Source organism: Echiichthys vipera, assembly GCF_963691815.1.
Source record: "Echiichthys vipera genome assembly, chromosome: 9".
NCBI classification, from domain to species: Eukaryota; Metazoa; Chordata; class Actinopteri; order Perciformes; family Trachinidae; genus Echiichthys; species Echiichthys vipera.
The window spans coordinates 29,800,497-29,811,975 of NC_139834.1; the positions used below are offsets into that span (position 1 = coordinate 29,800,497).

Consider the following 11,479-nt stretch of genomic DNA (forward strand, 5'->3'; position numbering starts at 1 on the left):
TGGTCTCCTGCACAACATGAGTCTAGTCTCACAACACGCTAATTTGAGGGTTAGAAGTGGGGTTAGCCCAGGTCGCCCGGAGAAGGCCTTTCTCGGCGGACGCAAAGCATGCCCTGGCTTCGCTCAACTAGGCCAAAAGTGCAGAAGGAAATACCCAACAGCACTGCTGCTGGCCTATTTACTCATAATGATCATCTACCCATTTTCAACCAGGATGTTACACAGAATCATTTTAATTAAACACCCCTGAGAGGTTTGATCAAGAGAGAAGTTGGCCAGTAAACTTATCCCAGTTTTATTCACAGAATCCACGTTGGATCTATTTGATGTTTTCCAATAGAGAGAAGAAAAAAAAAATGTGTTTGCACTGTATGCACTCATATTGAATACCTATAAGTGACAGAGTCAAAGAGATGAAGGTTTTGGAAATGATGGTCACTCATTGAAACAAACTGTAAGCCAAATGTGTGGTGATGTTTGAGGGTACTGGTTGAAAATTTTAGCATTTTGCTTATCCAATGAAATCTTAATTTATTTATAAAGAATATTTAAAAACAACAACATTTGACCAAAGTGCTGTACAATCAGAGATAGCACTGTCAACCTGCTCGACTACGTCCCCATTGATGGAAATGCAGTTTTGGGGAGTTGCAGTGTCCTCGAGGCAGTGGCCGCATCTGCCCCAACTACTTTGCCGCCAGCCGCCCCTGTCTAATTAACATTTAGCTGTCGATTGATACTTCTGTAATTTTCCAGCTTGGGATCAATAAAGTATTTCTATTCTATTCTACTGATACCACTGAATGATAAGTATGGTCGTGTTGTCAGAGTGCATAGAAATAATTTATTTTTAAAGTGAAAACGAGTGAACGGAATGAAAATACTTTAATCTGTGAAATACAACCCTAATTCAAACTCCTGTAGCACATGCTGTAGCTGATGGTTATAAAGGCCGTGGACTTTGTTTGAAGAGCATTCTGGTATGCAGAGGTACATTTGAAACGATATCAGTTATAAGCGTCACGCTGTATTCATGGCATATGTTTTAAACCAGCTGGTTCAACAAGAATCACTCTGTTGTAGAAGTCATCATATGCAAGTCTTATTATAAGTATGAGTAAGTATAAATCTTCGCAATTACCTGCAATGCTCACGTTAAATCTCTCACACTCACTCTTACTGTCTATTTTTTTCTGTTCTTTGCTCCACCCTTTGTCTCCGTCAGCATTTCTGCACTACTCTTGGTGAAAATCTGGCTTCCATTCATGATGAAGAAGAATACGAGTTCCTCAGGACTACGATTCAAACAATGCTTGGCAAACACAAACCAGCTTGGGTTGGAGGCTACGATGCAACAAAGGTGAGTGTAGTAGCAATATCTGATGTTCTGATGCAGCTGAGTAGCTGATATTATATTGGTCTGTATGTAATTTGGTGGTTACATTAAGAGATATTATCTCCTCAAGATGGCGTTAAAGAGTTGTGATGTGGACTATTAGATGGCACAAGTCCACTTATTCTTTACAGTGTATGTTGTAAATAACTTTTGATAAAAGTCAACACATTCTTTCTAAAACATTCTTTCAGGAGGGTGTGTGGAAGTGGAGCGATGGTTCCCTGTTTGACTTCGAAGGCTGGGCGCCAGGCGAGCCCAACAATGCTGGTGGTGAACATTGCATGGAGATTAACTTTAAAGGTAAAAAATGATATGATTGGTTGATGGTAGATTAAAAAGGGAGCTTTTGCAGCCGATGCCTCAAACTTGCTTTAATGATCATGAATTTGTCCTTTTTTATCTCTGTCTACAGAAAAAGACTATGTCAATGACATGACCTGTAGCAAGAAGCAATCGTTCTTCTGTGTCAGGCACCTGTGAACATCCTCACCATGTGCTGTCACATCTGTCATGGTGATGTCACATCACCACTGGTGATGTCATTTCTGACATTATGGAAGTATTATTGACAGTTTGATTGGTCTCATTTGATTTCAGCGGAATCAATAAACATATATTGTGTGCATCAATCTGCCTCACTTCTTTATCTCACCATCTCACCCCCTAAAGTTTGATATTTTATTTAGACACTTTTGAAACATTTCAATCAATAAATGTACCTTAACTTCAGATTGTGATTCCATATAAAAAAAGGGATTCTTTGTGCAGTGTGAGTGTTAGCTGATTCTATGCTCTCTGTTGTGCTGGTATCAGTTATCAAGGATAAAGTGGGGAACAGCTCAGATAACTATCGGCCAATAGCGTTGGCCAGTGTCATGTTCAAAGTGACAAAGAGACAAAATTCCACCATGTTCATATGCTTCATTGACGCTTCTAAAGCATTCGATCGCATCAACCACGAGAAATTATTTTCTAAATGATCTATTCCTAGTCCCTGTTTTTTTAATCAGAATCTTGGTTTATTGGTTCTCTCATCAGACAATGAGAGTAAGATGGGGGATGTAACATCTGCTCCCTTCCATGTGACCAATGGTGCCCACCAGGGCGGACTTTTGTTTCCTTTTCTTTTTAATGTGTATATGAATGATTTGTCTCTGTTTTTAAATGTATGTGGTACAGGCTGTAGGGTTGCTGACTCAGTAATTAATCACCTTATGTATGCTGATGACTTGGTCGTCCATATAGTGCTGGTCTCCAGCAGCTGCTGAAAGTATACACAGTATGGCGCTGATTCCGACATACTGTTCAATACTAAAAAGAGTAAGATCATGATGGTCAGAACCACTGCACTCAGGGTGTGTTGTGAGATTACATATGTGGGCCATATTACCTCAAATGACCCGTCTGATGACAAAGATATTTATAGGCAGCGGCGGAAGCTGTATGCTCAAGCGAATATGCTGTGTTGGAAGTTTAGCATGTGTTCTGTATCTGTGACGGTCTCACTCTTTAGAGCGCGTTGTACACATTTATGTACAGTCCAGCTGTGGTGTGGGTATAAACAAGGCAGCATTAGAAAACTCACAGTGGCTTATGATGACAGGCTGCTGCTGAGAGCTCCGAGAAGCTCCAGTGCAGCCACATGTTTGTCAGTGTTGGGGGACCTACCTGCCCTGCTGTTCTACCCAACTTGATGTATGGATTTATGTATTTATTTATGTGCAGGGCTTCTGAGTCAGAAAATGATTTAATTGCTGCTCTGACTAACCGTTTACGTAGTTCTGTCAGATATTTCTCCAAACTGTGGAGTCACTGGCGGACATGTCTGTATGTTAGACACTGAAAATGGTGGAAGGTTTTGTATTTTGTTTTTTACTGTGCTTTAACTGTGCTTTTTAACTGTGCTGTTTTTTTAATGTGATATGGATCCACTGGGTCTAAAATAAAGGAATAAAGGACATATTTTGGGGGGGATTTATTGAATCTTGTATTATCCATTAAGTTTTTACATATAATTCCCTATTCCATCTGCTGATACATGAGAGGCACAAACTGGGACCACTTTACCCTAACCCGAGCCAGAATGAAGACATCTCGTCAATGTGATCACAGGGTGCCATCTACAGGACAAACTGTGCTATAGCATGTTAAGAATCAGTATTCTTTAATGAATAGGGTGAGTATCATAATGAGTAGATGTACTGAGTTTCTGCTTCACACTAAAAGGACAAAAGAACATGGACACAGTTGTCTGAATGAAGTCTGCACCCCGAGCAGCTAGGGATGAAAAATTATCTGTCTGACCTATTTGGTTTTTACAACAATTCAGGTCAATTATTTTTTACAGCTTCATTCCCAGAGATCAGTCTTTTATTTCAGATGTTGTTGCGGGCGATTAAAAACACAATGATGGTAATTGTACATACAAGAAACATTTGTATTACTTAATTTGAACGGTTACTTATGGGCTGTGGTCAAATCAATGTTACTGTTGGAGGAAAAACTGAAATAAACGGCAGTCAGTTCACAGGTTAAGTCACTCGTGAGGATATTTAGGATTATCCCAATATTGATTCACTTATTTTTAGTGTTTTTTTTTAATTTTTTATCCCAATCCACAAAAAACAATAATTTAACTGGAATTCAACTGATCCCTAATGTGTATATTCCACTGATGAGAGGAAAACAAGGAGAAGTAGAGGAAATAGACATGAGAGCTGAAATGCATTACGTGATCTCATTTATAAAGTGTTTACCATGAATACAGGCTATATTTTCAACAACACATCCATAAAACAAAGTTGTGATTCATCAAATGTATATTTTTTTCTAAATGGCTGGTTTACCTCTTCAAGATAAAATAAGGAAAAGGCAGTAAAACTTGTTTAGGAATGGTAATTAATGCACAAATTCACTGTGCTCACGATATAAAGATGAGGCTTATTGGGACCTGGCTTAAGGTGGCTTGTCTTTTTTTTTAGAAGTGGGTCACCAGAAGCTTCCTCTGTGACTTGAATGTTTAAGCCTTTCATTTATGCTAATACTGGGGCCCCAGACTGGGGCTATTAAACCAGCCAGAATGACACCCTCTACAGTGACACCACTACTGTACAGGACAAACTGTGTTATAGCATGCATGTAAAATAGAGTATTATTAGATGGGACAATTCAGTGTCTTTTGTTTATTGTAGGGGAACATGAAGTTTGGAAACATAAAAAAAAGTGAACATTTTTTTTTTTGTGAGAGAGGGGTGGGGAGACATGCTGCAAAGGGCCACAGGTCAGAGTCAAACCCACGGCCGTAGCTTCGAATCTTCAGCCTCGAGGACCTTCAGCCTCTTTACAAGGCTTAAACTTTAACCTTGCTGTCGATGAAAAGGTTGATTAATAAAAATGGTTCACAGGTTCGGCGGTTGATTGTTTAATCAGCAGAGTGTTTGGACCAAGAAATAGTATTTTGAAAGGTTGTTACGTCATTACTTAAAGACCGGAATAGTTGAGGTATTAATTGCATATAACCGCTTTTATACAACATGGATCATCGAAATGCTAAATGCCTGAAAAATACTTTTTTTTAAAAGATTATTTTTAGGGCTGTTTTTGCCTTTTATTATAGTACAGGAGAGAGAGAGAGGGGAGGCGACATGCAGCAAAGGGCTGCAGGCTGGAGTCTAACGCCCGGCCGCTGCGTCAAGGACTTTCAGCCTCTGTACATGGGGCACCTACTCTAACCACTGAGCCACCATCCACCCCGTGAAATACCTTTTGAACTTCTGTCTACTCAATTTATTTGTCAGATGTCATCATATTAGCTACAATTCCAGTGATATGTCATCTTGTCAGTTACTCTGATTCATGTGCAGAGTGTAGTTATACATATACTGTTTGTTAATAAGGTTAATGAGGTTATCTGATTCTGGAATACCTCTATTCTTGTTTGGATAAAAATCAATTAGTTGGCCAGTTGATTTTGAGTTGAGCTTTTATGAAGAGGTGAGACAGTGCTGAACATGGTTTCATCTGTTTATTGAATAAACGAAATGAAGTCAGAAGCGTCAATAGGTCCTCTAGCAGTGATGTCCTCGAGGCTTGACGCACTGCTAATGGTGGTAGTGATCAGTGGGGATGTGACATCACCATTGCAGGTGTGTTAGCACTTGGCAGGGATCTTTACAGGCGCTTGCCACAAACATAAGCTTTAGCAGAAGTGCACCCAACGTCGTTGGGTTTACCTAGAGTTTAGAATTAAGGAACACACAAACAAGCACAAAATTAGAGCTGCGGAGAGTGATTATTTAAAATCAATTATTCCCACATAAATCATGAACATTAAATGCTGACTTTGATAGTTCAATTCCAAGCAGTGCTCCATATTGCCACCGCTGGGCTCGCTGGCAGGCCACATATTGAATTCAAACTTGGTACCATCAGTCCACAGCCACACACCCTCCTAAAATAAGGTTTTAATGCACAATTTAGTCCAATCACTAAAATGATCTTTTGGCATCATGTAGTCCGAACCAAACCTGTCAGACTCTCATCAACAAGAATACCAAATAACCGACAGAATATACTCAATATCAGGCTCATGGGGAACAGTTGCATCGCATCATGTTTAATGTTAAACCACTCACCTTTGCTGTGTCATGGCCTCCAATCCAAGCTCGTTCATCTTTAGCAGTCGCTGATCTGATCATGTCTATGACAAAGTTGTATACTGCCTCGCTATTGACGGATGCCAGATTTCCACCTTCCTCAATGCAGGCAAGCTAATAAAAAGACAAAGTGTGAAGTGAAATCAAGAGACTGACAGATTGAAAAAGCTAAATAAGGACATAGGACTGAGAGTTTTGTTTCTTTACCGAATGATTCGTATAAGAACGAAAAGATTTAAAGCATAATTTCATGGTATTGTTCCATAAAGTACCTCTGCATCAGTCCAACCCTTTCCAGCATGGTGGTACTTGTAACAGTGGTCTCCAAACTGTGTCCAACCAGAAGGGCAGTTCTTACAGTTGTCACAGCATACGTCTACAGCAAGGTTGTGGATGATTACAAGAATAATAACACAAATATTGATTAATCTGGCTGACATGGTGTAAGTGAAACCGGAGAGGAATTATAGTCATGGTCTTTATGTTTGTTTGTGAAGGTGACTAATTTCAAACGTCTCTTAATACAATACAAACATGCCATATACACACATTGAGAGTTATTGATCGCTGTCATCATTCTTATTGTCCATACTGCTACCCTGGTGGAACTATCCTACAAGAAATCTATCTTACAAAAAGAATCTTGTTAGTACAAAATTCCTTTTATGTGACTATCAAACTAACTGCAGCTCAACAAGGAAACAACTTAACAAAAACAAAAGTTAATGGTTCCCACATGATTTGTCTAATTCAGACAAATGGAGCATTATATTGGCTAGGAGGCCAGTGGATTTTGTCCTACATAACTGGTTGCAATAAGAAGGGATATTTTAATGGCCAGTATGGACTGGAGGAATGATTACAGAAAGTGATACCTGTTTCAGTGTTCATTCAGGCACCTGATTATTGTTTTAAGACAGAACCTGTGAACCTATCCTTCAACTAAATAAGTCCCTAAAGCCACTGGATTTTATAAATCAACTGTCAACAAAGCTGTCTCTGTCTGCTCTAAAGTGCAGCAATCTTAAAAACTATTTGAAATTTGAAAACTTGATCTTTAACAGCTACTGTGTTAGGACCCTCCACCTCCCAGACTCTGTGAAGTACCAACCTGATTCAATCTCAGTATAGGCCTGTGAACATTGAGAAAATGTCATTAGCACTGAACTCAACTTGAACTTTTATTTCAAGTTTAGACTTGAGCTTTATTGCATTTCATGTGGTAACACCTACACGCACTTTTGAGTGACTGTGAATATAAAAATATGGACATGACAGAATATGTTAAAAATAAAATGATAGGTTCTGAGACTTGGTATTAATGCCTAAAGTTTAGGTGTTATAACACCAAATATTTTCTAAAATAAATGTTTAAGTGTGGATATTACTTACATTTGATCCGATCCACAGTCCACTGGTCAAACAGAGGACCACTATGAAATACAGACTAGATGCCATCTGTGTAAAGAGGCCGTATATTAATGGAGTAGTGCACCACAGATATGTATCTGACTTGTCTAAATATGAACTTAAATTACAAAATAAAGGCACTTGTACAGAGTTGTACATGAAAAAGCCATTTGGCCTTAAAGTGAAAACCAAATGTAATATTAACAAGTAAAAACTATTTTCTGTTAACAGCTGATGCAATGATGAAAGGCAGGAATGAGAGCCTCACCTTGCTGTGATGATCCGATGAGGTTGCACTTGCAGCAGTAGCAGGAAGCAGGAAGCAGGGTGTCTTTTCCAGAAGCCTGAAGCCCAGAGTTTATATTCCTTCTCTGGATGTTAGGAGTAGATATGTGCAATGAATCTTTCTTTGATCGCAGGATATTGTTGGATTAGGATAATGAATAATGAGTTGTCTTTAGGCATATGAATGATTTAAGGTGGTTCGGGCTTCTATCTATCTTCTCTATCCCTAGGGAGGTGATCCAGGCACATCTAGCTGGGAGAAGGCCTCGGGGAAGACCCAGGACTAGGTGGAGAGATTAGATCTCCACACTGGCCCGGGAGCGCCTCGGGATCCCCCAGTTAGAGCTGGTTAATGTGGCCCGAGTGTGCTAGAGCTTCTGCCCCCGCGACCCGACCCAAGATAAGCGGTAGAAGATGAGTAAATGAGAGCGATAATTTGTACATTAGCTCCAAAATTTCAAATGAGGGTTCACTCATTTCATTCAGCAGTGTAACAGTAACTATCTACAGCTGAATATTGATCGGACAAATAAACTGGTTCTCAGCACCCCCATCACTCTTGCACTTCCCTGACCCCCATGTCCATGAATGTTGATGGGAGTTTTTGTCACATCTGAAACCCTGTTTGAACTTGTCAACATCTTTTCAGACTTAAATATGATGCCAAAGTCAACATCGTATTGAGACTCAAGAACTAATGATCTGAACTGCCTGTCCTGTCACTAACTGGGAACTCTGAATTTGTTGACACCATCTTTGATCTAACACATCAAACGCCAAGCTTTTTCCAACTTTATTTATTCAGCCACCACTGCCCCAACTTCAAACATCCTGATTAAAACTGATGAGATGATCATCATGAGTAAATAGGCCAGTGGCAGTGCTGTACTTAACATCATTACACAAATTTCTGTTTAACACTAAATGGACATAAATGCATGGACACCCCTATCCCCACATACGTATGTGTACTTATCTGAGGCTACTATTCATGGTTTGGGCTAGACCCCTGAGTCCCAACTCAGGGAAATATTAATGCTGCAGCATTTTTCTGTTTGTGTTAGGCCCTGTCAGGCTACTAGAGCTGTACTGAATGTCAATGTTTTTTTCTATTGAGATTTTCAAATGTAGCTTCAAGTATCTGATAAACTGAATAAACCCAAGACTGAACCAACACTTTTTGTGTGAAAATTACCCCTTAACTCACCAAGTTAGATAGAAATGGATTTCCCAGTTTGATGTACAAGGACTGAGCTAGCCTGGACAGAGCCCTGACCTCAACCTCACATCTAACAGAGCCTGGTCTCATCACCCACCATCAGTGCCGTACTCACTGATGCTCTCATTGCTGAATGAGATCAAATCCAAATGCTGCCAGGTTTAACATGTGGTGGAAATCCTGAAACATAGAGCCTGTTAAACAGTAGCAGTAAAGGAGGTCAACTTCATCACATGTGGTATAAAGTTTGGTTCTCCATATACTTTTGGCCATGTGTTCACTCTGGCTGAGGCAAAGTTCTAAGTGCTGACTCCTTTTTTATGAGGACATGCATACTGTCCAGCCCTCTCAGTAAGTTGTCCAATGTTGACCTCACAAGTTAAAGTGTAATTCTGGCGCAAAATCATCTCATGGTCTTTTTCAGCACTTACATACATCAAATAAGCCATCGAGACAGGTTTTTTTGATGTAACAACTATTAACGGAGAAATCTGGAAGAGTTGCTAACAGCCAGACGTGGCAAACAGTGATTCGCTCGGGGCACTTTACTATGAGAGGAGCTGGTACAGGGGCCAGTTGGTAAGTCTTTCAAAACACATTTAATAAACTCTAAATCATAAGTAAATCATAAATAAGTCATAGAGTGTGGTCTTTATCTACTCCATATGTAAAGTGTCCTGAGATAACTTTTGTTATGAATTGGCACTGTAAATAAAATTTAATTGAATTGGCCCTGGTACCAGCTCCTCTAATAGTAAAGTCCATTCAAGTGGATTACCAAGGTCAGTCCAAAAGGAAGGAGCCCATTGGTGCTTTGTTTTCTGTGTAGTGATTTTTCTCATGCTGCTGCAGAGGTTTGCTGTTATTTTCAGCAGTATTAGTGGTTAAAAAAGACGTTGAATGCCTTCACCGTACTGCCCCGAGCTAATCACTGTTAGCCATGTCTGTCCCTTAATAGTTGTTACACGAAAAAACTGTCTCCATGGCTTATTGATTAGAAGATGTCAGCACCATGTTGAGACTCAAAGGCTGATTACTTTTTTATTGAGCAGGAACAAATACATTGTACATTGTTTCACATAAAATATAATATAGATGCCATGCATACAGGTTTCTAGTGAAGACTAATTTGCAACCCCTGCCCCTGCCTTTACTAAAAATTACACAAGAAAAGTTCCATACACACGTTAGAATACAAAACACATCAAATACAGGACACATAATGAAAAAAACAAGTAATGAGTATGTGTGCATGTGCCCTGTGTTTGAGGGTCAGTGTTCAAAGGAGTTTTTCGGTTACAACCATTATTTTACTTAAGTGTTAAAAACCTTCAGCTTCAGTCAGTGTTTTGATGTCCGGTGGTGATGTTTTCCACAGTTTGGTGCCTAACACTGTGAGGGATGATTGTCCAAATGTTGTTCTGCGTTTCACTGTTAAGGAATTTCCACATGTTGCGCTCCTAGTTCTGATGCTTGATTAAAATAATTCTGTTGGTTTACAAAGCACTGAATGGTTTAGGACCAAAATACATTTCAGATCTTCTACTCAGCTACAAACCATCCAGACCTCTCAGATCCTCTAGGACAGGTCTGCTCTGTGTCCCCAGAGTCAGGACTAAACATGGGACAGGTCTGCTCTGTGTCCCCAGAGTCAGGACTAAACATGGGACAGGTCTGCTCTGTGTCCCCAGAGTCAGGACTAAACATGGGACATGTCTGCTCTGTGTCCCCAGAGTCAGGACTAAACATGGGACATGTCTGCTCTGTGTCCCCAGAGTCAGGACTAAACATGGGACAGGTCTGCTCTGTGTCCCCAGAGTCAGGACTAAACATGGGACAGGTCTGCCCTGTGTCCCCAGAGTCAGGACTAAACATGGGACAGGTCCGCTCTGCGTCCCCAGAGTCAGGACTAAACATGGGACAGGTCTGCTCTGTGTCCCCATAGTCAGGACTAAACATGGGTCAGGTCTGCTCTGTGTCCCCAGAGTCAGGACTAAACATGGGACAGGTCTGCTCTCTGTCCCCAGAGTCAGGACTAAACATGGGACAGGTCTGCTCTGTGTCCCCAGAGTCAGGACTAAACATGGGACAGGTCTGCTCTGTGTCCCCAGAGTCAGGACTAAACATGGGACAGGCCTGCTCTGTGTCCCCAGAGTCAGGACTAAACATGGGACAGGTCTTCTCTGTGTCCCCAGAGTCAGGACTAAACATGGGACAGGTCTGCTCTGTGTCCCCAGAGTCAGGACTAAACATGGGACAGTTCTGCTCTGTGTCCCCAGAGTTAAAACTAAACATGGGACAGGTCTGCTCTGTGTCCCCAGAGTCAGGACTAAACATGGGACAGGTCTGCTCTGTGTCCCCAGAGTCAGGACTAAACATGGGACAGGTCTGCTCTGTGTCCCCAGAGTCAGGACTAAACATGGGACAGGTCTGCTCTGTGTCCCCAGAGTCAGGACTAAACATGGGACAGGTCTGCTCTGTGTCCCCAGATTTAAAACGAAACATGGGACAGGT

The 11,479-nt window shown here is 40.7% G+C and overlaps 1 protein-coding gene across 2 annotated transcripts; it reads right to left on the reverse strand.

The window, feature by feature from the left end:
* Positions 1-5,401: 5,401 nt before the first annotated feature.
* LOC310952256 (galactose-specific lectin nattectin-like) lies at positions 5,402-7,837 on the reverse strand. 2 transcript variants are annotated; one of them, XM_083920822.1, is made up of 7 exons: positions 7,730-7,837; positions 7,444-7,509; positions 7,163-7,184; positions 6,324-6,427; positions 6,031-6,165; positions 5,738-5,846; positions 5,402-5,628 (listed from the first exon to the last, which is right to left on the reverse strand). In XM_083920822.1, the coding sequence occupies exons 2-7, from the start codon at positions 7,507-7,509 to the stop codon at positions 5,567-5,569; spliced, it is 498 nt and encodes a 165-aa protein (XP_083776948.1). In that variant the 5' UTR covers positions 7,730-7,837; the 3' UTR covers positions 5,402-5,566. The 2 variants fall into 2 exon arrangements, with proteins under 2 accessions (XP_083776948.1, XP_083776949.1); XM_083920823.1 differs by lacking the exon at positions 5,738-5,846.
* Between the last annotated feature and the right edge of the window lie 3,642 nt (positions 7,838-11,479).

Bases quoted from the DNA above. Each gene is read 5' to 3' on its own strand.
- LOC310952256 (XM_083920822.1), bottom strand. From the start codon at position 7,509: ATGGCATCTAGTCTGTATTTCATAGTGGTCCTCTGTTTGACCAGTGGA. The intron at 7,185-7,443 runs GTAAGTAATATC...CAATGTTCACAG, and splicing joins GACTGTGGATCGGATCAAAT to GCCTATACTGAGATTGAATC. The intron at 5,847-6,030 runs GTGAGTGGTTTA...ACCTTATTTTAG, and splicing joins GAGGCCATGACACAGCAAAG to GAGGGTGTGTGGCTGTGGAC.